General features: G+C 37.8%; 1 protein-coding gene across 1 annotated transcript; it reads left to right on the forward strand.

Moving 5' to 3' along the window:
• Positions 1 to 3,925: 3,925 nt before the first annotated feature.
• PI15 (peptidase inhibitor 15) lies at positions 3,926 to 25,864 on the forward strand. Its single transcript, XM_035563148.1, has 5 exons — positions 3,926 to 4,198; positions 21,962 to 22,080; positions 22,371 to 22,503; positions 22,657 to 22,772; positions 25,729 to 25,864. Exons 1-5 carry the CDS (start codon positions 3,926 to 3,928, stop codon positions 25,862 to 25,864), a joined length of 777 nt encoding a protein of 258 aa, XP_035419041.1.
• Positions 25,865 to 27,978: the final 2,114 nt, after the last annotated feature.

Here is a 27,978-nt window from a genome sequence, read left to right on the forward strand (position 1 = left end):
AATGAAGAAAAGACAGTGTTTTTCATAAACTGATATCCACTTCTCTTTGATCCATGCTTTTGTGCAGCCTATATCCCAGGTGAAATATAGATCTTAAGCTAAAATATTGTATTTCTGCTTTTTTTGATATGTGTGGACAGGGATCAGTGAAAAAGTAGCTATTTCCTAGTCAACCTTTAAAATCTAGTTCATTTCCTAGAACTGAAAGAGTCTTTTAGAAGATAAATTGACTTTTTGTTTGTTTGTTTCTCATTTACTTCTAAATATTTTCTCATTCTTTACTGTGTAACTTTCTTCGTTGGTAGTTTGCTGTCATTAAATACAAGAACATTTCCCCATCTTTTATTCAGACTGCTCAGTAACCCTGTTGTGGCTGCCTCTGCTGCCACATTCTGTTCTTAATTAGGTTTAAAGATATTTTGACTTGTTCCATGGTCTCACTAATGGTCTCTGGATTGTAATCGTCTTTTGTCACTAGTTTAATTGTTCTCTCTTTGGCTTTTCTGAGTGAGCTGAAGAGTCTGGAAATTGTTCTTTTTGTGTATATTTCAGATGGTTCCATCTGCTTTTCATTTTAATTCTTACAAGCTTGCAGACATCTTCAGTGCTTCCTTCCCTCATTCTTCTTTATGTTATCCACTCCTCTCCTTGATGTGGACCTTCGTGAGGACGTGACTTACTAAGTCTTCATTGGTGTTCCTTGCTAATTTTTGCTGCATGTCAGCTCATTGGATCATTTCCTTCACAGGAAAACTGACTGCACACATGTATGTGATTGTCTTAGCTATCATGCTAGAGAGTTACTATTGCTCTTCCTCTAAATTATAATATATATAAAGAAGAAATTCATTACTCAGAGGATGGTGGAACCTGGAACAGGTTTCCCAGAAAAGTTGTGGATGCCCCATCCCTGGAAATGTTCAGTGCCAGGTTGGATGGAGCTTTGAGCAACCTGGTCTAGTGGGAGGTGTCCCTACCCATGGCAGGGGAGTTGAAACTAGGTGATCTTTAAGGTCCCTTCCAACCCAAACAATTCAACATTTCTATGATTCTACAATTCTATGGTTCTATGAATTTGCCACTGCTTCTTTTTGAGAACTCGTTTCTACAATAGGCTTGGGTCAAAGCACTCTCATGCCCTAAGGCCTTTCATGTTTGCAATATACTTTTTTTGCTACTGTGCTTGTTAGTATTGCTCATAATCTTTCTTTCTACATTTAGATGAGTAGTTATACTGATGGCCTGTCAGATGTGGAAACAAATAATTAGGCAATAACCACAAGCAATGGAAATAAAAGAAATCTCATAAGTTGGCATGTTCTTAGGGAAGTACAGCTCAGTTTTACAACTGTGAACGTTATGGCTATTTTACAACATTTGCTAGTATATCCTAATTGTTCTGTGGCCAACACCATAGAGCCCTATGTCATAACAGCTTTTAAATACTGCCACAGGGTGAGTATGAGGAAATAATGATAGCAATCTAAAATGTGACTAACTAGTAAAATTTACCCTCTGAGCTTTCTGAAATATTAATTTTGAGTCTTCCTTTTGGTAATTGCAGCACGGTTGAAATCAAAGGACCTGTGGCAATTCAAAGGAGCTGAGAATTATTCCCATTGTACTCAAACAATGGGATGAAGTTCTCGACATTAACATAAGCAAATATGCACTTCATTTCAGAAGAAAGAAAACTGGATGAAATCAATTATCCAACTTCTACTCCTGCAAAGACAAATGATGTGTTAAAATTTCTTGTATAATCATGTAAAGGAATACCTGCAGCTACACTTCAAGCAGCAGTTTTTGTTAGGCTGGGTATAGATATAGTAATATAACTAGTGATGATGCTTTATACTCATTTAACACCTTTCATCACAAACTACATTACCAAACGCTAGTTATTTGAGCCTTACAACATGTCTGTAAAAGACTATTATACCGTGGTGCAGATTGCACAAAGAGATTAAATGGCTTGGGTTAGGCCACACAGAGAGTGAGTAGCAGAGCCAAAAGGAGAGCGTGAGCATTGGCTTCCAGCCCTGTGCTCTAACTACTGGACTCCACTTCCTTAATACTGAATTCCCATATTGTTTCTCTAAAAGAGCTACTGAAACTTTTGAGCACTTGATAATTTTTGGTGTAATACTGAACTGTTTGTGCCTCTTTCCCCTGCTCCTGCATGTCACTGCATGATGTTATTCCTACATTTTTAAAGGTCTCATTTTTACAGGTTGTCCCAGGTCACCTGGCTCTGGAGGTCGATCAGCCTGACATTGTGGTGCTCCCATTCCCTGTGCCCAATATACAACTGCTGCTTGCTGCTGCTTTGCTCTGCTAACTTTCTTCATGGCCTCAGCGCTACACCCTGAGCTCTGTTGTGTGAGTGGCTGGACCATTCTGTGCCTGAATAATTCCTGCTATATGCTAGCTAATGTGAAACAGATGTCTCCTAGGCACTGGAGAAAGCTTTTGGTCCTGCTGCCGCTGTAGTTTCCCACAGGCAGGCAGGCAGGTAACAGATATTTGCCAGGCACAACCTTCCTAAAGGTTCGCGCTGCACCTTGTGTGTGTGCACCTCTGAGCGAGGAAGTGGGGCCAGTGAGGAGCGAGGCATCGTGCTCCGAGCATCCGCGGTGCCCAGAGATGAACAGCATCAATGATGCTTGCCCCGGTGGCTGCAGGCATGCCCAGACACCTCCCGGTGCATCACGGTCTGAGCTGGGGCCGAGCCATGCCGTGCCGGGCGGTGTGGCATTGGCTCTGTGTCCCACGACCGGGACAAGAGTGCAGTCTGCGCTGCCGGCTGCTCCTTTTGTGTTCAAAGAGAAGAAGAAAATAGCATTCACCAAGCCAGCATGATGTTGGTGAAATAAGGAAGAACAAACATAGAGGAAAATAATAACAATAATGAAAATAAACATAGGAAGTACCGGAAAAAAAGGGAGTGTTGCATGTTGCCTTTTTGTACTATAGAAACGGGGGGTGTGACTGAATATCCAAACCACCTCCGCCACAGAGATGCCACCCAATCGCTGTGTGTGTGCTTTGCAGAGCTCCTCCCCTCTCCTTCTGGCTGAGCGGAGACCTTTAGAGAAACTGCCTGTTCTGGATCATGCAGGCTGTAACATATAAAAGCTGTTAGCAGCTCCTGTGGCCAGAAAGCTTCACAACCAGCAGAGTTTTGTTCTTTGGGGGTTTGTAATAAGAGACACTCCTTCACAAAGGTTCATATCACCACATAGGAGAGTGCTATATATACTGGGAGAACAATAGACTGTATTCTTTTTTGGTATTATCCAGAGGTAAGCCATTTAGCTCAATAAGCTTGCTTTGCATGCACTTTTAACAATGCTCATCACGTTTTGCTGTAGTTAAGATCTGAATGCTATTTCTAAGACGTTTTCATGCTTTATATGTGTTCTTTTGCCTACTAGTTTATCTGTGCCACAGGATGTCAAAACAATCCATGCATAAAGGACAGGCATAACCTGGGATGTATTTTTTTGTTTTCAGTTTCATAACATTCTGTGAGGTTTCTTGCAGTCTCCCCATTTAAGATTTATAGTGTGGTTTATGGACTGATCTGGTGTGCTACCACTGTCACTCTTTCAGGAGTACTACTAGCTCTGATCATGTAGTTCAGGGTATAATGATATTTCATCTGCTGTGTTCATAGTAAGAGGATATTATCATTTAATGATAATATGGTAAGTGAAAATTGCTCGGTAACGTGTTCTGACTGGATTGTTTTTGTAATTGAGCTGACAGAATCATTTTTCAGACCACAGCCTGTCAATTCACTTTGTCTTGCTAACCGGATGTACAGAATCACATCTTTGACATCTTCTCTTCTACAGATCTGTTCCCTACTGCCCTGACTTAAAGCAGAGTACTTCTGTGTCCTTTCTCCTCTGGTCCCAAAATGACAGCAATCACTGCAATCAGTTGTGCTTTCTTATTTTCCATTCTCTGTGAAACAAGTGCATTAGTGTTACCCAACTCCACTGACCTACTCCTGTCAAACAATAATTTCACTGACATTGAGACGGCTTTGGCAGCTCATCTGGACTCTGCAAAAATTCCCAAAGCCAGGCGGAAGCGCTACATTTCACAGAATGACATGATTGCCATTCTTGATTACCATAATCAAGTCAGAGGCAAAGTCTTCCCACCTGCTTCCAACATGGAATATATGGTAAGTGACCTTCATTTACTTCGTAGTAAAACAAACTGTAAGCCAGTGATTTTGTTTTCTTAAGTTGTGGGGATTTAATTAGGCAGACAAAATATTTTTAACTCTTATTGCTTGCTAAAATGTTATTTCTTTACATCTTTTAGAGTTGTACTAAAGTATCTAAATACCAAACTCTGAACCTTTTACTAGCCCTGTTGAATTGCCAGTTCCATGAGTAGTTCAAGTGAAGCTGCTGGGACCCCAAGTAATGAAGTTGTGATTTAACTGCTAGTTGGCCTGAAGTGGCATAGGATCATAGTGTACATGATCATAACATGATCATGTGTCTAAAGCGCTAACCATTAGCAGTCCCATTGTTTTTGTGGAGTACATTGAAAGTCGTTGCCCTGATGTATGCCAAAAATATAGTTAACATTTCTAATTTCTTTCACAAATAGTACTTTCAGACACAATATGGTAAAACTGCATTTGGAAAGCAATTCATTTGATGCACGGTGTATATCATACTCATGGTTTTTATTTACTGCATATTTTTCACCTAATATTCTTATTTTTTCCATCAAATACAATGCTTATTTTAGATGCTTTTCCACTATGCAGAATTGCAATGTGTTTGAACGTTATGTTTGTAGCAGACACCTTTTCTCCTTATTGGCATATACTCCTTATGTGAATTGTGTGTTCCTACAGGTATGATAGAAGTTACTCACTCACCATGATTTCATACTTGGCACTAATAGCTAAAGCAGCATGTTTACTGTTTCATGTTCCAACTTTGAATGCATGCATGTGAAGCTCTAATTTAAAACATAGGTTGGCCAAGCAAAAATTATTTTACCTTCACAACTAAGACAAGTTGTGTCAGCACCATAATATCTGCCTAAAATCACAGAGCATCTCAGATGATGACAGTTAACGGTTTTGAGAAAACACAACACCATCAGCATGACATAAAAATGGGATAATAGTAATAACTCCTCCTTTTTAGCAGCTAATGACTAACAATTTGGACATCTCTCTATCACAGATGTTACCTAAATCTGGATTTGATCATTTAATCTTCTTAACACATCCCAACAACACCTCAAAATGCTGAATGCATTCAAAACATTGCAGGATGAAGTCCTGTAGCCATACTATAGTCTGAGTTTGAATATTGTGAAGTAGAAAGGTCAGAGACAGAAAAAATAGAGAGGTCAGAAGTCAAGCTCAGTCATCATTTTTATTGCTGAGCTCTCCACTGACGTTTCCTTTGATTCTGCATAAATAAACTTTGTTGTAATGTCTGAGGGAATGGCAGCCTACCATGCCCTTCCTTGGCTTGTGTGTTTTAGAAATGTGTTCCTGCAGTTTGCTTAAGTGAAGCCAGCACCCTGTTGTATTCCCAAAAGTTTTGTGAGTGCAGTGTTCTTAGCCTGTTCAGTAAAAAAAGACTTCACAGAGAAAGAATTCTTCCTTGATTAAATCTACATTTATTTCACTCATTTGCTAGAACAGCCAAGGTTTCACATATATTTGTTGTGTGTTCCGCTGCAGCTTTGCTCTGCAATGGTACTGTGTGAGGTTTGATCCAGAATCAAGACTGGGGCCATGCTCTTTACAACTTACTTATTACTTTTTTTCCTTGCTCTTCTTACTATTGCTTTTACCAGTCCCACCCAGCCATGGGATGTTCCTGTGTTTCTATCAGCATCAGCCCCATCAATAGTCACAAGGGCAAGGTCTAAGGCTTTCTTTCACCTTTGTTTTCCCAGTTTGAAAATAGTTTGTTCCTTCATGCAGCAGAATTCAGAGCACCACATCAATTTACTTAGGTAATGATCTAGAATGCAACTCCAGGTTGAATCTCCAAGTGGAAGGTAACCTCTTGGCTATTAATTGTATTTCAGAATTAACCAATCCGTGTCTGACCCATGTAATGTTACAGAGCAAAAAATAAGAATAAAAATAGCCCAGTGAGCAACATCACACATAGGTGTCTCTGCCATCTAGTTTGTAATGACAGCAGCCTCAATTTAACTTCTTAACTTTGAGGCTTCAGAAAGGTTTTGGTAGGAAGGTCTTGAAGATGGCAGTGTTGTAAGCCTACCAAAGCTGGGGACCTGTGTATCAGTAATGCGCAAGTGAACTTGATCAGTTCATTCTTTAGTCTTTGTCTAATTATGTGTATGGCACAGCATCTGCTTTGTCTTATGAGAACATAAGATTACTGCTGTTATATATAAATGAGACTGTGCCACTCAATATGCGTTTCCAGAAACAACAAGCATATTGCCATTACCAGCAGACAATATGCACAGTGCTGAAAGACTGTTACAGAGTGTGTGTTCCTGTTCTGAACACTATGGAAAAGTGCAGTGATAGTGATGAAAGTCGCCTTTCCCATTCATATTACGACGATTAAAAAGGATGTCATATGTTAGAGGATGGAAGTATCTATAGGTGCATTAGATTGTGGAAACCTCTTGTAAGTGTGTTGAAGTAGAGATGGCCTAAGCATGAAGTAGAAATGGCCTAAGCAGTTCAGAACCCACCCCCCCCAAATGTTTTCTGTTCTATTCTCTGTCCACAGTCATACTAAATCATGTTTTGTTCTGTTTTCCTAATTCTGTTAGGATCTCTTTTCATGAGTGTCTGTCACATTCTTAACTTCTATAAAATTCTGTTTTCTTTTCTTCTTCACTGGTAAGAGCTTAGGGTTTAGCAATATGAGTTGGTTCTTGTGATTCCAGTTCTCCACACACCAAACTTCTTTAATTTTTTATTTTTTATTTTTTACTTTTGATACATTCTGTTCCTTCCCCTGATACAGTCTGATTCTCAAACATTCAGTGTATTTATAGATAGCTTGAAGTTCTTGGGCATTTTTTAATCTGTACATGTTGTCTTGAAAGTTTGTGTGCTTAGGACTTTTGATGAGAGGTCACAAAAAATGGCAAAGAATGCACACATTAGGCAAGGAAGGTTCATCTGAACACTGCAATATCAGAAGTGGGGAGCATTTTACCTCCCTTTGGGAGAGGTGGATGTGAGTGCTGCTCCATCCTGCTGTTGTATGCAGTCTCTGAATTAAGCAGACAGATGGGGTGTTAAAAGCAACGATGGGAAACATTGTTCAGTTGTCAGTCCATAGAGAAAGAAACTGCGTGTTTTATGCACTGTGGGTCAATAAGACTTTGGGTAATCTTTCTCTTGGGATGTTAGCACTCTATGAGTCATACTCCTTTTTTTTTCTGGTGCTGGTAGTGCTGATGCCTTTGATTTGAAGTTTTTCTGCAAGTACAAGTCTAGACTTAGTGAGTGTGGGAAGGAAAGCAAATGAAAAAGGAAACAAGAACTTCCAAACCTATAATGTAGAAGTAATGTCCTCTGCTTTTAATTTGGGTCTTTTTATATGCTTTATTCCTTTTCATCCTAAGACTGTCATTCTGAAGCCTTCACTTGTGCTCTAAAAGCTGATGCCATACCTGCAGAATAAAGGATGACACAATACTTTTGATCTGGTGGAGGCTGGGTGATCATCCACTTGGCTTTGCATACTTTTTCTGGAGAAAGCAGAAATGTTTCACAAAATTCATGGTTCAGAGAAGTGAGGTATAAAATTGTCTACCGCTCTCTCACGTGAAAGATGTGTAAATCTACAAATCCAGGGGAAGACTATGAACAAACAAATTGTTTTCTCTAAACACTGTCTCTGTGCTATAGAGGCCTGTGTTGCCTTCCAGTAACACCTCATCTACTTGGTGGGCCACTGAAGGTTTGCAATATTTGTCAGATGAACTTTGAGTCTCATAAAATATGTCACTTAGTATGCATTGGTACTATCTGTAGGCTCCCGATTACATTCACTAAAGAACTATCTGTTCATGTGAGAATCAAATATTTAATTTTCTCTGTAACCATCCCCACCTGAAGCCAGTTTCTTTGAAGTCCATGTGCTCTTTTGATGTAACTCATGTCCCTGTGTGCATACAAACCCTGGTTTGAACAGATGCTTGTCTACATACATGTAAGCTCCTTACTGTTTCGCATGCACCAAGCAGAAGCAGTAAATCTGATATAGCTTGCCTTAATGGGCATTGAACACATTCCCCAATAGCATTTGTGTAAGCAAGCAGAGAAATCTAGTCTAAGTAAGAGTAATCTAAGGTGATCTGAATAATTTGTTAAAGAGCCATACTGAAAGACAAGGTGCAAGTAGTTCACTGCTGGCTTGCAGAGCTTCTCATATGAGGTTCTGCAAGGATGCGTCCTGAGCCCAGTACTGATCAGCGCAGTAATTAATAGACTGGCAGTAGCATGTCAGAAGTATAAAAGACGGGACAAGATCATACGCTCAAAAACATGAAGCTAGATGTTTGTGGAATGCCATCTGAAGAGCAGAGAAATGTTCTAGAAAAACTGGAGCGTATTTCTGTATAGAAGATGGTCTGATAGGGTTTCAGTTCCTTTTTGTTCAGTGATTGCATAAGTTCTTTTATGTTTAGGAAAACATGCCCTTCAGTGAATGTGTCACTTTTTAGGACTCAAAGTACTAACAGATTCCCAGACTAGCCTGAAATGAATTATCTTGGATATCCAGAAGTTGCTTCATGGCAACACAACAGAAGATAGTTTCTCATGAGCTGGTGGCAGAGGAGTTGGAAAGGAATGGAGAATCTTAGCTTATTCATCTTCTACTGAATCCCATATGAAAGAATGTGATAAAATGGACAAAATAAATCAACAGTTGCTCTAAAATAAAAGTAATTGTGTTCCAAAAGAAACTCCTATAATCGTGTGGGCTAAGGCAAAGTCACAATGGCTGTTCACTCTGTAATGCCCAGGAGTGACCTTTTTTGCTGAGTGATGAATATGGAGACTTTGCTTTGTGTCCACAAAGGTTGGCAGGCAATATGCAAAGTCAGTTCAGAGAAGGGAGAAAATAGTCTACTTAGTGGTCACAGATATAAATAACTTCAATACCGTTTCACTCCTGAATGTGAAAGTCTTCATAAAATTTTCTTGCTGTCAAGGTGATCTTAAAAATGTTTTTTGAATATGCTACAGGTTGTGGGTAAGAAAAACAGAAAAGGAGATGTTTTCTAACTACTTCACGTTTTCCAAAGTCCTATTTAATACCTGAAAGCCTTTCATATGAACATGGAAAAAGTGAGTCAGTTTGTTTTTCACTCCAATGCAGTAGTATTTCTGATAAATAAACTTCTCGACTTGTTTACCTATTTTTGCTGTTGTCAGTTTGGTTTCTTACAAACCAGTCTAAATCTTGGAGGACATTTTGTACTTGAGTTGTTTGCCCTGGCTCATCTACATTGTCCCACTGAAATCATCCTTGTCTGTAAGGACTCCATGACTAGTTTCTTCAAGATTTATGTCTATTGAGTTGGATAGGATCTCTTAATTCATATAGTTTATCCCCACCCTGTTGCAGGACTTCCTTCTGCATTAAGTACATATGGTTTTCATCTTGTCTGCTCCTGAACACATATAGTGATGCTGTCTCAGTCACATCTCTTGGCAAATATTTTACTTTAGGAATAGAAATGATTTCCAAATGTCTAACCTAAATACTTCCTTCCAAAACTCAGATAATTAATCTTTATATTCACTTTAACCGTCCAGTAGAACTTCTCTCCTTGTTTCATTTCAAACGTTATTTTTCATATATTTACTGCCAGTTTTCTTGGAATTAATTAAATTGCATTAGTGATGTAGGTATATAATGGTTCCCTAATTTCCATGTGCATGTCTTACAATATTTCTGCATATTGGAGCAAATTATTGTTGCATTCTATTTAGAGCTTCTTTATTAGATCAGGGAACGGCAGTGTCAAAGCAGATTAGACATGTATTTAACTACACATGTTTAAAGAGATAAGTACCATAATACAATGAAGAATTAACCCTAGACGTTACTGCCAACCTACTTTTTCCATTGAATAGATCTGTTCCCTTAAATCCTATATACACAGTGAAGGCTGAAACGAGCCAAGGCATAAAGATCTTAATCTGGTTTTCATCATGCCAGAGCACAAAGTAAATCTAAGTATAGTCCACTCTAGTCTTCTAGGAGGAGAGATACCAAGGAGCTTGGAGCTTCTCCAGTGTAATTCACCTTTCCTAGTTGGCCATAGCTTTTAGATTGCTCTGCACTGGGGATTCACAAGTGAGGTGAATGCAAGTGGGGTGTAATGATGAAATATATTGACTGGCTCCAGTTTTTCCTTCCTACCACTTGTGTTTTTGTTTAGGCAGCTGAGTATGTCCCTTCTATCTGGTGCCCCAATGCACCAACAGAGTGTCTGAAGATAATGAATGCCATGAATATGATTCCTCTCAGGAAATTAAAAGAAAGCAGAAAGCATTGAACTGATCTCCATGCTTATAGCTTGAGGTTTCTGTCTGCATGCCAACTTTGAAAGGAAGCAGTCATTTTACAGCATACCCAGCCTTTTCCCCCAGCAAAGGCAAAACATAGTATCTGAAAGTAAGCTGAAAGAAGACAAGAGTAGATGGAGTTACTTTCTCTTAATTTTGTCAGAGTAGAGTTACCTAGCTTTCTTTTATCTATCAGGTGCATTTATCCACTTACCTATTTCCTACTGTACCACTGTCAATAATGCAATACTGTACTACTATCAGTGGCTATCAGTGAGATACAGGATGCTGCCCATTTTTCTAGCAGAATTTCAACTACAAACCTCTAGGAACCACATTCAGTATCAGTAACTAAACTGGTGTTTCGGGTGAAGACAAAGTTGATGCTAGCTCTATGAGGTATAAAAGCCACAAGTTACATTCAGTGAGAATGACAGAAGACCTGCTTAGGAGACGAAAAGAAAAGACCTTTCCTGGAAAGCACTTCTTGAAAAATCTTAAGAACTTCCCCAGAAATTTTATAATTGATAAATACTATGATAAAGAATGACCGTGTTGAATATGTTTTGCTATGAGACCTCCTTTCCAATGTTTTGTATGTATTTTAAAACACCCATCTCTTGATGGTATTTTAAAACAGAATATTTACATTATTTAAATTTAGTCTTAGCAGAAAGCCTTCTAGGAGTTTAAGCAAACAAAAAACAACTTAGTAAAGTCTCTGATAGAAAAGCAGCCTGCCCAGGGCCCTCAGAATTAGACATTCCTTTATTATTAAATGTAGCACCTCTTGAACTTTTTGGCTGAAAACAGAGACAGGGCATTTTTCACAAGAATCTTAATCCAAAGTACACAGTGCTTTGCTTCATACATGAATGGAGAAGATAGTAACCTTAAACCTCTCAACATTTTTATCCTCTTTCTGTATCTGAAAAGAAGATCTGAAAAAGAGAATAGGCTATCCAAGTCTATGGGAAAGTGTCTCCTAAAACCAAAGCAAAGAATGTCAAACCCAAGATAACCACTTGCTTTAGGATGGAGAGAACCATCAGCACAGGCACCTCCACCTGCAAATGCATCTGCAGGTACCCTGTGACGGGGTCTGAGGTCTCTTTTAACTGAACTGAGAGTGAACTGTTTTTCCATCTCAATCTGTACAGTGTTATCTATTGATCTGTATCAAGATAAAACAATCTTAAATTGAGATGCCTTCTTATGAGAATAAAGAACTATTGTTCTTGTTCTTTATCCTGAAGAAAGAAGAAGCTGTGTTTTCTTTTGTGTCATGCTGCCATATCTTTCAGTTAAAGCTACTTAGAAAATAATAAGTATTTTCTTTGAAAACTTTTAAAGAAATTAAGAACATTTTTGTTTTAAAGAAAAACTTCAGTGGTTAGTAATAAAAAAAGTAAAAAATGTAGATTATTTCTGTATAGAAGAGAAAAAACACTACACTACAAAACAAATATTTTTTCTATTCACATGTTGTGGTTTTGAGAAAAGGCAATTTGCACAGATGATATTTAAAATGATAGAGGTCAGACACCTTATTCTTCAGACTTATAACAAATTGTCAGGGTGACATGGAGCTGGATGAAGTTTGGTCCTTTTTGTTACCAGTTCTGTGATAAGCTCTTGCCAACTAAAACATGCCTTGCAGTAGGTTAGGAAAGCACTAAATATTTTAAGATATGTAGCTCTGATATTTAACTTTTCCAAAAGCTAAACAAATAATAGCATATCAGGGAAGCTTATTGTTATTAAATTTGACAGCCTACCAATTCTCTTTGTTTCTTATTGTTTAAAAGCCTGGTGCCAAACATGAAGAAATGCGGACAAGCTTTAGAAGAAACAAATTGAGTATTAGCAATGGTCAGGCTTCAAATAATAGGAGTTTGAATTTGGACCAAAGAGACACCCAGAAATACAAACTTCTATATAAAATACGGACTTGCAATGGTCTTGAATTTTCATAAGAAAAGAATTTCTGGCAATGAGCTTTCTTGGACATCTGTTTGGTGATGCCCTAAGTACTGTAAGTTAGACCTTTTAATACTGAGCCCTTCAAAAGTGTGAATCAGATGTTTGGAGGTTTGTTTATATGAAAGTAAATTGACTATAAACCATTGCACAATTTTACTTTGAGTTGCAGTGGAGTATTGGACAAGCAGCTTGATGTATTAACCGTGTATTTATCTGCAAAAAAGTAAGTACAGAACTGCAGTTCCCATCAAGACTTCTTCTCTAGGAGACAGACTTTGGGAATTTTCTGTGTAAAGTTCTAATTAGTACCTAATACAGTACCCAATTATTACCTAATGGGGAAGGATGTGTACATGCAGTAGGCACCAACTACAGTATGCACAGTAAAATGTCTAACAGGTGGCAGTTGAGAGCAAAAAGTATTTGTATTCTTAGAGAGAGAGAGAGCGCCTGGAGTCCAAATGATCTCAGAGCCCAAATAAATATATAAAGTTTGCCAAATCTGTCTATAAATTCCAATGAGCTCATGTGTTTTCATCACACAGTATGTACTGAAAAAAAGTGAAGGCAAAAGACGAGGCTCTTTCAGTGACTCTGCTGAAAAAGCAAGCAGGTAGAAGGGCTGGTGGGTAGTTTTATTAAGCTTTGTGATGTAGGGTAGTGGATGTGGTTGGGGGTCCTACAGAAAATCCCTGAACCTTAAAAAGCTACAGGTTCAACTATACAAAAGAGAAGGGAAGAAGCTGTTCAAGGGACTCCTGCGTGCCCTGCACACTGCTGTAGGATTTCTGAGAAATGGCCACCACACGTGCGAGCATTATAGCCAGTGCAAGTATGTACAGCTGAATAACCTACGAGGACAAGACCTGCATATTGGGGGGTAGCAGCCTACATCTGTTAATCCACTCTGGAACTTGAACTAGCAGCTGTGGAGTGCAGCTGCACAGATGGGCTGGAAACGCTGGATTTCATCTTTCAGCTTCCCAATGGTCAAAACTGCTTTAATTGAGGTTTTCTTCTTTCCTACTTTTTGCCATTCTGAAAATAAGTGTGGCTGATCTTCAGCTGGACAAACAAGCAAAAGCACAGGGTTAATGGAGAATAAAATCAGAAGTCTGATATAGAAAGGTTAATTTTTTGATCACTGCTAAAAGAAGGTCCTACTGGCCACCTTCTGAGGTACATAGGAACTATTGTGGATTTGTTGGTTCTGTTGGTACCAAACAGAAATCTGAAGATACTAGTATGAGTCCACAGTAAACATATATTAATGACAAATAAGATGCCAAAGCTGACAAATTGCCGCTTTCTATTATTATTACTGCAAAATGTAACAATGTAGTAGCTGGAGCTTGTCACTCCAGATGGACAGCTGGTGGCAGCAGGCTAAGGGGTGAGACACACCACGCCTGCTTAGTATTAGAGTCAGCAGCCCTTGACTGCTGGGTGCCCTGGGGGATTCTTGGGAGGATTGTGAGTGACTGGGATGTGTGTGTTTTGCTTAAAATACTTGCTTTGCCACTGAGAAATTAGTAGAATATTACCCCAGCTGATATGTCATTAAAAACAAACAAACACAACAAAGTCCACAGTAAAGTACTGAGGACTGCTGCTAGTACTTAATATTTAGAGCAATGCTCCTTGTGCAAGTGAGGGGAGCTTCTTTGGTACTGGCAAACATGAGTCAGGGAAGTGTAAGGATTACGATGACAGCAGAAGAATGGAAGCATGGTTCTGTATTGTTTAAATGCTTTAAAATGATCTTTAGAAGACCCTCCGTTCACCCAGGTTGAAAATATATCTTAATTTCCCAGTGAACACATCTCTTCTAGCTATACAACATGTCTGCTGGCAGTCTGAAGGAAGCAGTGCTCCTACTTCTTAGTTTTTTCCATGTTGTCTCTGTGACACTGAAGGCTGTAAACTTGAATGCTTCTAAATAATACAGTTTACACAGATATCCACAAGGAAAGAGAAACACTTTAATATAGTGTATTACTAAATATTCTGCTCAGTTTGTCTCTAGATCACAAAGTCTTTTGACCCATTGCCATGAGTAATGATTTCAGGATATTTGCAAAGAAGGAGAGAATTAAATTTGCTTTGGTAATGGTGTCTCTTATACAGCAAGGCGTGCATAAGGGTATTGTCATATTAAATCAGATCAAGATATTTTTCCTGGTATTTTCTTTTGTCACTTGAAATCAGCACTGTGAAGGGAAGGTATCTGTTTGCCCTGAAAAGAAAACAGATTAATTTTTGGCTCTGAAAATCAGGAAGTCAGGAATAGTTAAATGAAAATGTTTCAGCTTTCTCATGGAAAGTCATCTTTAGCTAAATGGTCAACCGCATCTCAATAATGCTTGCATTATGAAGAAATGGACTACCAAAGGATAGACTGATTTTTTTTTCACTCTCTATATTTGCCAGGAGTAACAGATCCTAAATCTTTCTGCTTCCTAATTCTTAACTTTAAGAACAACTTACAAATGGATATCATTCCAGATGAATGTATCAGTCATACATTCTCAGGTGTGGCCTCTCTAGTGGGGGCAACTAAAAATTAAGTTTTAAATTTACCTTTTTAACTCTAAACATATTACTATTTTAAGTATCTGTTTTACTTGGAAGATATTTCACTGCTTGAATGAGATCTTTTTTGTCTACCTGTAAGGAAATTGAAATAAACATTTTATCTGTGCGTATTTTATTTTTACTTTTGAAGTGGTGAGTCATTAGAAAAAGGCAATGTGAAATTATTCTTAGAGCTTGTAAATGGAGTACAGTGTTGACAGATCTTACTGGTAGCTTTGGAAGAAAGCATTAATCGCTTTATGAGGAAAAAATCAAAACACAACATCAACAACAAAAAAACAGACCATGTCTTACAGCTTTTACCAGTCAGATAATAAATTTGATGATAAGTACCAGCAACATGGAAAGTGAAAATCATGATTTTTTTTAATTGTTTTTCTTTGATAGTATGTTGAAGAGTTGCAAGAGAAATAGGCACACATTTTCATATTTATATAGTGACAATGGTTTTTGTTTGCTTGTTTTTTTTTTTTTCTATTGCAAAACTATGAAATGTTGAGATCCTTATTTTTCAAATGAGGAGATGATACTCTCTTGCAGAAATAGGAAACAAGTCATTAGTATATTCTGCTATATATAAAAGCAATTTAAGAATATAACAGTTTTACCTTTGCAGGGGTAGGTATTGTCAGTTTATCATAAGAAAAGCATCTATCAAGGGTCAATGTGATTTTCAAGACATTTGTCCTTTCCTTTCCTGACTTAGCTAGCCATAATTTGCATGACCTAAAACTTCCCAGAACTCATTTGCAGCACTCAAAATATGAGAGAAAGCCTTGGCAGGGGAAGGAAACCCTCTCTGTCTTCTCTTTTTATCAAAATGTTTAAAATGTTCTCCCTAAAGCAATAAGAAACCTCGAGGTGTGTGATCAAGAAATTGAAGTAATAGTCATATATTGCCACTGTTTTGTTTGAGCTTTTCAGACAATTCAGAAAATTATGATCTTTCATTAAATGTACTTTCATAGTGTGATATGTTTCTGGTTCTTCGAGCTATGGAAAATCTCTCAGAATATCACCCGACATAGCCTTTTCTCCAGGTGTTGGCAGTCCTTTGGTTGGCCAAGCTGAACTCTCAGAGAGAAAGATTGCGTCCTAGAGTCCTGTGGGCTGCAAGCTGACATCTCACAAAGGCAACTTGGAGCCCAATGTTTTAATATTGGTTCCTGGCAGAAATGTTTTGTAGCTTATATTTGGACGACCTCACTGAGGTTAATCAAGGAAAAAACAGTTGTATAATGAGCTCAACAGATATGCACAGGTCCTGAGTCGGACCTTACACAAGAGAAAGTTTTGCTGACCTGTATGGAATTACATAGTACAGATACTATGAAGCCAGACTACAAGGACTCCAACCTATTGTACAGCAAAACTGAGTGGTGCTCCATGGAAAGATAAAGTTCTTAAAGGAAGGTTTGGCATTAATTATTTTGCCTATAAGCAGTTATACCCATAGTATATATACACACGCGCGCACACACATGCATTGGTAAAGTTACAGATCAGAAATGACACAATCCCGTAATACCTTCAAAAGGCTGAGGCTTGATTTCACTGTCACTGAAAGTGAGCTCCAGACACTGATAATGCTGCTTTGAGTCCCTACTCTGTTTCAGACAGTATAGTTTAAATCATGGATATATGACTTCATTTATCCATCATTCACAAATGTTCTCAGAAAAGTTTGGATATACAAGATGTGGTAATAAATGTTGCAGTAGTGCATTTAAAACTACAAATAAGAAACTACAAATAAGACAGTAAACAGTGAAGGTTAGTGTTCATTCTTGAAAAAAATACCACAAGGTAAATGTAGCCAGCATAGTGATATATTTACAGTAATTTAGCAGTCCGTTAGAAGGTTTGCAATAAGAACAAGTGAGGCAGAATAAGAAAGCTCCATTTAATCTGTTTCATGTATACTTACTCAATGTGTTCTACTTACAGATAAAGTAGTGAAGTTTCTGTGTCAAGTATTCTGCTGCTTTCAGCTTTAGCTCCCCCTCTGCATCAGGATTTGCCCCCTAAGACATGTATTGAGCAGGGTCAAAAGAGAAAACTACTGCATTTGAACTGTAGATATTAGGAGTACAATTATGACCATAGTGAGAAAGAGTGGAAGAATTTTGTTTCTAAGTTCAGTTCATAGTTAAATAGTGGTTATATACATTATTCTTCAAATTAAAGCATAGCTATCAATGTGGGAAGGGAACAGCCAGTTATTCTTCTACAAATGTTTTGAAAAGGTCTTTGTAATGCTGTAGTTGCTTCTTTTTTTTTTCTTTTTCTTTTTTTTTTTTTTTCTTCATTGTAACACTTCTTCAACTTCATCATCATTTTATTACCTAAGAGGACAGTGGTGATTAGGACCTTATGGTAATAAAAGATAATCCAGCAAAGAACAGAAGGACATCTCCCTCCCCTCTACATATGTAAGAGTGACAGAGACAGCAAAAAACTACAGAAAGGCAGAAGTGTGTGAGGACACCGTGACCCACTTTACAAGGTTTCCTTTGAGAAAGGAAGCTTCCTTTGCGGTCTTTGAGAAATTTCATTTAATATTAAAGCGATTTCATTTTATTCTCCATTGTTTACTATAGATTAAGGGAATAACAGAATTTATTTTACTATTTGTTTACAGAGTCGGGAAAATGATAACCTTGGGTTAAAATCTAGCCTTACTGACAAAATTCCCACTGACTTTATTAAGGCTTAGATCACGTGCTGTACGAGTGCACAGAACACCCCACAACAACCTCATAGAACCTCAGAAAGAGCTTTCTTGGTGTTGAAATGCTCTGTATAAAAGCACTAGCCTCTTCCCTATATTCAGTCCATTTGACAATTTTCAAGTGAAATGTAGTTTTGAAGTGTAGTTTTGCAGGGAGACAGAGAGCAGTGTAGAGAGCACAGTCAGACAGCTTTCTAGGAAAATAATCATTGGCGGAGGAAAGAAAAATAAATTGGCCAAAGGATGTTGACTTTGAGTTGCCAGTGGAAGTGTGATGAGACACTTTAACTCTATCACAGCTTAGTTAGACCCAGCTGAGGGTGGAGACGATTTCCAAGATCGACCAAATCAATGGTCTGGAGAGTTCAGGAGGGATCTTTATATTGGGTGGCAGGAAGGTAATTGCTTCCCCAACCATTAATGACCTAGTATTTGTTTACTAGGTTTGCTGTCCCTGGGGAGAGAATGAGCAAAGTTTGGCATTGTGAGCCTGCATGATTAGTGCGAGGATGAGTCACATCCTCAGATCTTGACCCACTGTGCATGCAAATCTTTTTCCTTTTTCCATTTCCCTTTTGCAATTTTCTGTTCATATCAGGCAGCTTTCTCTGCCATATTCAATAGAAAGCCTGTATTGGCCATCATTACACAGTTTAAAAATTTATTTATCAGATCATTTTAAACCCTTGTTTTTTGTTTAAAATTAATCGAGCTTTTTAATTTCTCCTCATACCAAAACTGCCCCTCTGTCTTTCAAGTTACTTCAGTTTCTCTTTTTAGGATGTTTTTCTATTTCCGTATATCCTATTTCTTTGTGTACAACAGTTAAGCCTCACACGTTCAAAAAGCCTTAAATCCATTTATCGCATTGTCCTACATGCCCAAAATGGGACCAAACTGAGATAAAAATTAATACAAGTGTTGACTCAGGATCAGAATTCTTTTGAAAGGGGAGAACTAGCAGTGCAGTCTCTTGCAGTTTACAAAGTTTAGATTTTAGATCATTATAATTTTTATCTGATTCACAATCATTTTTTTCTGCCTCAACCTATATTATTGCCTTTACTTGTGCAGGGGATCTAGAGGTAGTCCTAGATGTACTGAGATCACTTTTCTGAGAGAGAGAGAGAGAGAGAGGAGAATAAAAAAAATAAAAAGGAAGAAGAAAGTTTTTGGTGAAGTGCTTTGTCGTCTCCAATAGAATCCGAATGATTTGCCTAGTAGAAGGGGACTCCATACAAGGGAAATTCACCAGCCTGTTAATGAAGGAGTGGAGGTAATTAAAAGATGCTGCTGCCGATACTCCCTCCTTCATCTCTCTCCCCCCCCCCCCCTTTATTCCTTATTCAGTGGTTATGTTTTCTGTTTCTCTCTCATGTTGGCCAAAAATGTCATATGTCCAGAGAATGGTTGAGATTGAGTAGATAATGGCAAGAAGAGTGAACTATATATATATATATATATATATATATATATATCTATATCTCACAGTAATGCTTACCTGCCAAACCCACAATTTTTCTTCAGATTTTTAACTGAGTTTGAAACAACCCCCTATAACTTTCCCAATCTAATGCTGCAAATGATTTCTGAGAACCAGAAAATGAAGCTAAAGAGAAAGAAAGTGGATTACCAATGTTCTCACTGTTCAAGGGGGAATAATGCCCAGTTTTTAGAGGGCATTAATGATGAAAACCTGATCCAGTCTTCACAGTTCTTTTAAACAGCTAACATACTACTTTGAAAGGCAATTTAGTATGCAAAAATATGCTGTGTGAAAATCAGGAGCTCGGTGCTATTTGTGCAAATACAGTACCCATTCAAATTATTGTGGGACTGCAGCCAGGTCACTTGGGAGCAAGCACACAAACCTCATGTTCAGCCTCCTGGCAGAGAGCACTCATGCCAGAGGCATGATTAATCTCAGCAAAGGAGGGTGTTTATGGGGTGTCACAGTACTGGCTGAGCTGCCCATTATGGATGCACACCAGGCAGCTGTGTTTGGACCCATATGCTGGGTTCATATGCTTCTCCATTCCCCTGGGCCTGGGCAGGCTCCAAGCATCGTCTGTGGCCCTGGCCTCTCAGGCACACTTCCCATGCAAAAAACTTTTATGCTGGTACCTACTGTTGCCTCCTCTTTCAGCCCTCTTTTTGGGACCACTGTTAAACCACAGAGATTATAAAGGGTTATTTTTATGCTGGCTGCATTCAGCTATTTGGCTTAACAGCACAGATAGAAATCAGAACAAATATCTGTAGTTTTCTTCCTCTTGGACACTGGAGCATTCTCTGGGTTATGGAGAGTGCCAAAGCAGCTCCAGGTCCCTTTCTCTTGTATGGTAGTGCTCCATCTTAGCCTTCTTTACCTAAGTTATAGATTTATCTCCTCCATGAAACTCCTCTGAGAAATTCCCTTCATTTTTCACAGGTGAAGTCAAAGTTCTCTCTGGCTCAAAGACTATTCCTTCTTAGTATGCTTCTTCCTAACTCTTCTCTGTTTTGTCCTTTTACTGGTGATTTGCTCTGACTTCAGTCTGGGACCTTTCATGAATGAAATGTAAAGTAAATCTCTGCTTTAACCACCATCCATCTTACTTTCCCTAAGGTGATTCAACTTGAAGGGAAGATCATCTGTGCTAAGGGTTCATACTGATCTGTGTTGCACTTCTTCTGCTTTAATCTAGGAAGTACCTCACCCACTCCATATTAGCAAAAGCTTTGTTGAATGATAATGGCAATTACATCAAAGTTGCTAAAGTTTATCCTGTTCACTTGGAGAAATGTCACAAACTACCAGGCAGAGTCAGGGACATGAATTAATGTCCAAGTTCATGATCTATGGTCAGCTCATTCACTCTGAGATTTTTGGGAACTTAAAACTGTGAAATCAGTGTTTTGGAAATCTGTATTAGCACATAGTACAGAAAATATTTGTGTTGTGGGCCACCTTATCCTTTGATAAGTTTATTTCTGACTTTGCTTCTTATTTCATACCTCACAGAGGATACTCTTTATTTCGTAACCAGTCGAGATTTATGAGTTTGGCTTTGCGTTTAAAAAGATGTAATGGGCTGGGTAAGCATTTTTACCACATTCTGTTCCTGCTTTTCTACCTGCAATTCACTAAAACTCTCCTACACCAAAACAGTCCAAACGGAGTATTCAAAATTCATGTCTAATTCCAGGATCTAGAGCCTACTTGGGTATCACTTAAACACTTAGATATTTATGCATGATAGGATATTCTTCATCTGGAGCTCCAGTGGTGCAGCAGGTTCTATTGATGATAACTCTGTTATTGCTGAGGCCAGCCTATTTGCTGTGGAAAAAACAACAGAGTTACACATAAGCATGTAACCAAGCAGGCAAAGTATATAAAGGAGACAGTGTTACCGTCATGTTTTTACCACTGGAGTAGAACATAAGAAGTTGAAACAGGTCTTCTTACAGACCTGTTATCTTTTTATTTCAGTCAGGTAGCAGTGTCAGCTCCAACACAGAACAAAGTAGTGAAACTCATACTGCACCTGGAAACTACCCACAGTCTTTGTTTTTATGGAATCCCTTTTCTTGACCTTGTGGCCTCAAATATGAAAAGCTGCCACACACACTCTCTCTGGCTGTAGATATTCCTGAGATCCTATTTCAAAAATGTTGGGGTTTTGCAGGGTATGTAATACCTGTGCTGAACTTTTCTTCCCTATGCGCCTGTACTTCTCTTTAACCTTCTGAGTCCTATCCAATGTTTCACTCCCCTCCACACATGGATCTCATAAATTCAGGAGGGAAAATGGCAAGTGAATGCCTGCTCCAGATAAAAAGGAGAGAGATGAATACCTGCCTTCTTCTGATGATACAGGCAGGGATTCTGCCCACCTTTAGGGCAAATGCTATCGCTGTTACTGTGCTGACCCATGATTTTCTGGATTCAGGAGGTCTTTGCCTAGGTTATAAATATGTTTTTTCTTAAGTATGTGTTTCTTATATTCTTTCACCATGATTGCTTTTTTTCTTTTTTTCTTTTTTTCTTTTTTTTCTGCATACTACTGCCTAATGGTACTTTATTTTGTCAGGTTTGGGATGAAACTCTGGCCAAATCTGCAGAGGCTTGGGCTGCTACTTGCATTTGGGACCATGGACCTTCCTACTTACTGAGATTCTTGGGCCAGAACCTGTCTGTGAGAACTGGAAGGTAAGCAAATCCTACAAAACAGTTATTTTGTTACTCTTTGTAAAGCCTTTGGGATTCAGATCTTAAACTGATACAAGAGTCATCCAGTATTATAGCAATAATTGATATCCATCTATAATTTACAGAGATTTTTCACTTGGGTTGGGTATTGGCTTAATACAATGCCCCTAATGATGTTTTGAGAAATGTGCTTTTAGGTGACTTGCATCATGGGGATTAGCAGCAGAAAGTTCCAAAGTACCTTAATCTGAAATGACATATTTCTCTTTCTGCCTTTTAAATAAACATAGGTATCGATCTATTCTCCAGCTGGTAAAGCCATGGTACGATGAGGTGAAGGATTATGCTTTCCCTTATCCTCAGGATTGCAACCCCAGGTGTCCCATGCGATGCTATGGACCCATGTGCACCCATTACACACAGGTTATATAAATTACATTCTTCTATTCAAAATGTACTGTCCAAAGATGGACTTTTCTGTGATGTATTTATAGCTTTCTGTCATATAAATGTATATATAAATACATATATATTTCTTTTCAATTTGGACTTCACCAATAATGAATATTTATTCAGATGGTTTGGGCCACTTCCAACCGTATAGGCTGCGCAATCCACACATGCCACAATATGAACGTCTGGGGATCTGTTTGGCGACGAGCTGTTTACTTGGTATGCAACTATGCCCCAAAGTGAGTTACTTTCTTTTAATATTGTTTATTTTTATACTGCATGCATGTTTGGGTACTCTCATAGGACTGCTTACTCCTTGTTCTGCAGCCTGACCTCTATGCTTTTTTTCTGCAGGCTGCTTATTCATTCTAACATCACATTTGAACACGTTGCAAATGCATGACTTTGGTATACGAAGAGAAAAAAAGAAATAACTTGATGTGCATTGAACAAAAGAAAAAAAAAACAGTTATTTTCTATGATTATTATTGTCACCATTCTCCTTGTCCTCTTCTTATGTGTTTACTTAGCTTTACTTTTAATTCCTCATTTCTTTACTCTGTTGCATATGGCTATATGAGCTAGACTTCCTCAGGTAAGCTACAGGACTGTATATCAAGCTGTTGATTCACTGTGAACCCACATTTTTGCCCACAGGACACCTTTGCTTATAACCATGCTGCATAAGGGCAGCCCTAGCATAGATTTTCTATAAAGATCAGTGTCTACAAATATCATCTTGCCTTCCAAATTTGGGTCCATCAAAGTATCTGTCATAGTCACCCGTGGATGACCCCTGTTATGAGATAGCTGTGCAGAGGTCTGTGTTAGGTTGAAATGAAGACATTATTTTTTTTCCTAGTGTTCACTAGACATCAACTCAAACGCATGTCTGGGTGCAGAATGAATCACTAAAGTGTGGATCTGGGAGAGTTTCAATTTAAGGTTTGGTTTGGACCGGTGCTTCAAAAGCAACATGGGCAGTGTAAATGAATGGTCTCTCTGACCATATAATAGGCAGAGACATAGTTCTGTATAGAAAGCTAAGTATAATTAAGTGAGCATGTTTTCCATAAAATTTTGGTCCAGGCACAGGTCCATTTGTGGTAAAGAATATGCATGAATATGTCATTATTCTAGCTGATACATGAGTAAAAGATGTTTTAAAGAATTTGCAAATTAAAAGAAGATAGGATTTAGTAAGAAAACTGACTTGAAAAAATGGCCCTTTTCCTTTGGAAATCAATATCTCTTTGTTCTTTTTTCTTTAATATATACTGTAAAAGGATGGTAGGAAATGAATATGAGGGTTATCAGGCAACAAAAACTGAACTGAAATCAAAGTTTATAAGAGAAACACAGATACTATTTTTTGTATCACTCAGTTTGGAAAAACAAAAATAAAAACTCCCTAGGATAAATCTCCCATTGTGTTAAGAAACAGCAAAATGGTTTCAAGCATTAGGCATTACTGAAAACTGGCGCACTGTTTATCTATCATGTAGCAATTAAAGACATTTTATATTTTTGCAGCCTAAAAATCCATATTTCTCAAAAGGCAAACCAAAACCTGGAGTTACAAGCTTCTTCTCTGGAGGAGATTTTTCAGTATTTATTTGTTTCTTAGGTTGTAGAATCAGGATTTTGACATCTACTTCTTGCACAGTCACAAGAAAGGGTACCAAGTGGAATTCCCTGGTTTAAGGTTATATTCCTACGAGTTAATTAAAGTTGGGTTAAGGACACTGGGTTTAGAGTCCTGGAGCATACATTCAGAAGTCTCTTTCTCAGTCAATAAAGGCTGTGTCTGTCTGAGTAACCAGCACATCAGAAGCTTCTCTAAAGGAGAAGGAGATGTGTTATTATTACCTACTTGAGTTATTCAGATTGGAATTTGGCAAAGATTTGGGGTTTAAAATTCCAATAATTTTCACTAAGACTGTGTTGTAATGCTGAAAAAATACATATGCTTTGGAAATCAGGAGAAAAAAAAAGGTTAAGGAGGATAATTATAAAATTTACAAAGATCCTGCACTTGGTTAACTAGAATGGACTCACAAAAGTCAGCCATGTGTTGCATAGAAAGTGAAGCAGAAATCAGCTTTCAGCAAACTCTTTCTGGATTTCCGTATCTGTTATCAAACTAAATATATTTCCTGAGCACTCATCCTGCTGTACCTATTTGGAAGAGAAGTAGAAATGAGCAAATTATTTGAGAGATTCCTGCTTTCTTCCACGGCAGAATCCAGACCAGGGCTTTTGATCCAGTGTTATTGGCTGGGAGGTGGGGGGATGAGAAAATGTTTCATAAATAATTTTGTTACTCACTGGTATATCACGTCACATGCAAATTAGAGGAAAGATCTCTCATGAGTGAGACATAATGTTTAAATGAAAATCTAATTTTAGCTTTTTGCCTACCTCACTTTAAAAGTCTGGAAATTTATATAAGCACCTAAAAGTCTGGAAATGTTTTTCCGACATTCCTAGATCTTCCAGTTACCTCTAACTCTGGACCATTGTCCAGACTTCTATTCTTCTTCCCCAGGGCTCTGTCATAAACTGTAGAGATCTATTCACCAGGTGGGAGCCCTCCACCTCCTATTAATACCTGAGGCCCTTACAAGTGCCCCAATATAGTTCTTTTTAATACAGTACTGTATTAATACTTGTCATCTTAGCTTTTTTTTTGAACTGTGAATTCAGCCTCAGAGTTTCACGATGTGGACCCAAGGCAATGAAACCTGATAATAAGATTCTGTCAGTTTATCTTTCCACCTTCCAAAAATAAGCTTTTATGATAAGTGCCAGACAAAAAGTGCTCCAGGAAAACCTTGCACCAATGCTTATGTTGCTAATTTCTCTTTAATATAGTCCTCTGGTTAAATATTCAGGCTTGGGGAGTCAAAAATCACTTGTCTGTAGTGAGACTTCACTGCAGACATATAAAGGATATGGAATGAACCACTGTCCTGGGATGACATGGTCATTCTTCTACTGTTTTTTGGGGATCAGCAGATTATTTTTTTGTCAGTAATCTACAGAAATATATTAATGTATGTTTTCAGTAATGGTGCATTTGTAGGGTATCATGCAAAAGCATTCACTTTAATCACTCAAAACATGTGCTGTTAATGAACATTTTTTCTTCCTCTCTCAAATTGCTAAGGATTTTGTTTCCTTTCTTATTTTCAGGGGGAATTGGATTGGAGAAGCACCATATAAAGTAGGAGTGCCATGTTCTGCTTGCCCTCCAAGCTATGGAGGCTCTTGTACCCACAACCTTTGTTTCCCAGGAGTAACATCAAACTACTTATATTGGTTTAAATAAGTTCATGTTTACATTATTTAAAAACAAAACAAACATGGATGAGTAACAAGAAGCTTGTATATTGAATTTTGCACATATTATATATAGAGAGATCCTGTAATAATACTCTGATGTTTTCTTTTTGTATGCTTTTGTATAATTAGCTTTCAAAGTATAGTATAATTTGTTTTAAACCCTTTGGGATTTATGACTCACATTAACCCTTTTAGATTAACATTTGTAAAGGTGAGCAAACTAATTTTCACCTTAGCGAGTGTAGCTTCCTGAAGATAGGTTCTGTTAAAAGCACATTGAAAGGTACTGTCAACTTATACCTAAAATATAATATCCTTTAAAAAATAATACGTCTAGAAAGAGAAGGGTCATTGTTTAATACTGTGCTTTAAAAATGGAGTGTGACATGCAAAGAAACAATTTGTCCTCACACTACCAATGGTTCTTCCCATTTACACCTGTGCTTTCATCTGTAGTGTCTGGGACTCTGAGCAGAGGAAAACATATGTGCAAGAGAAACTGCAGGATATTACCTACCTCATGCACAACATTAATTCATTTATAGTGTTTCAAGAGTTCAGCACACGGCTGCTGCTATCATCAATGATGCCTGTGTGCAGACAGGAAAAGTAGAATAAGAAACCACACTGGCCAAGATGCAGTAGCTGTTAACTCACATGCCTAATCTTATCTAGATAGAAAGCTACATCACTATATATATACTGGTATAATCAATACAGCCAAACATTATATTCCCGTGTTTTTGAACATTACATTCACAATGGTATAAATGTGCTTTGCTGCAGTATAGTTTTTCCTGTACAGGAAGGCAAAGAAATATATTTCCACAAAGCAGTCTATATCAATACATGACATCCAAACTAAGCCCTTTACACTATTATCTTACCAGTATATGTGCTATTCACCTGACTGAAACTCATCCAGGTAAAACTTTAAGACGAGCCTAAAAGTAGATAATAGGATTTCCAAATAAAATATTAAAAATTAATTAGGCAACTTTAAAATTTCATACAGATTTGTGATAAATATTTCAAATTTCTAAAGCAATTGGCAGTGCCCTTTAAAATATGTTTTGCTATTTCCTGAAAATATCTGTATGAATTATTAAAAACAAATTATTCACACCCTTTCTATAAAAAACTGAACATCTTATGGGTGCTTACTATAATCCCCAGTGTACACCCATAAAGAGGGCACACATTTCAAGCTAGACTACTATACAGGTAGTTTTCTTGAAAAGGAGATCATAAAAAGGAGGAAATCCAATGTCTACCACAACTAGTATGCCATTGAAATAGCTAGAGTCTTGGCTTTATATTACAGGGTGGAATTTATTCCACTTTAAGTATAGGTGTTTACTGTGCTTGCACTGCTACATTTAGACCTCTGAAATTTACAACCTTTGAAAAATAATATTGAGTAGAGGAAGCAGAACAACAGAGGATAATTCCACTGGTGCTGTGTGTCTTTAAGTCACTAATTCAGACCTTTTGAGGGTGTTTGAGACAGTCTCTTACTAGAATATGAAATATCATATTGGTGCTAAAAAACAAAAACAAACAAAAAACAACAAACCAACCAACCAACCAACCAACCAACCAAAAAAACCAACCAAACCAAACAAAACAAAAACAAAAACAAAACAAAACAAAACAAACAAAAAAGACACTCTCCATCTGTCCATAATATGATCCCTCAGAGAATGTCAGCAACTGATCTGTGGCTCTTCAGACTTCTGATTAACGACACTCCTGTATTTGACAGGACAATAACTAGAGAAGTATATTGTCTTAATATCTGTCCATGTTTTAAAGGGACAACACTTGCAATATTCCACTTTTATCCTAACAATTACAACATGTATGATTTTCTTTGTGGTTTCAAAGGGACCTGGACTTAGCCAATGTTCAGTGAAATGCTTTGGCTGAGTAAAATCCAGTACTGTTTTGAGAGTGAAACACAATCTCTTTGTGTCATTTATGTACACATTGAAAGAATTCAGTGAGACAAAACTGCTATATGTGTAACTAGTCCTCAGCTAGCACAGCTTTTGACAAAGATGCATGGGACAGATACATTTTTATTCCACATAAGAGTTC

This window comes from Cygnus atratus, chromosome 2, assembly GCF_013377495.2.
Source record: "Cygnus atratus isolate AKBS03 ecotype Queensland, Australia chromosome 2, CAtr_DNAZoo_HiC_assembly, whole genome shotgun sequence".
NCBI lineage: Eukaryota > Metazoa > Chordata > Aves > Anseriformes > Anatidae > Cygnus > Cygnus atratus.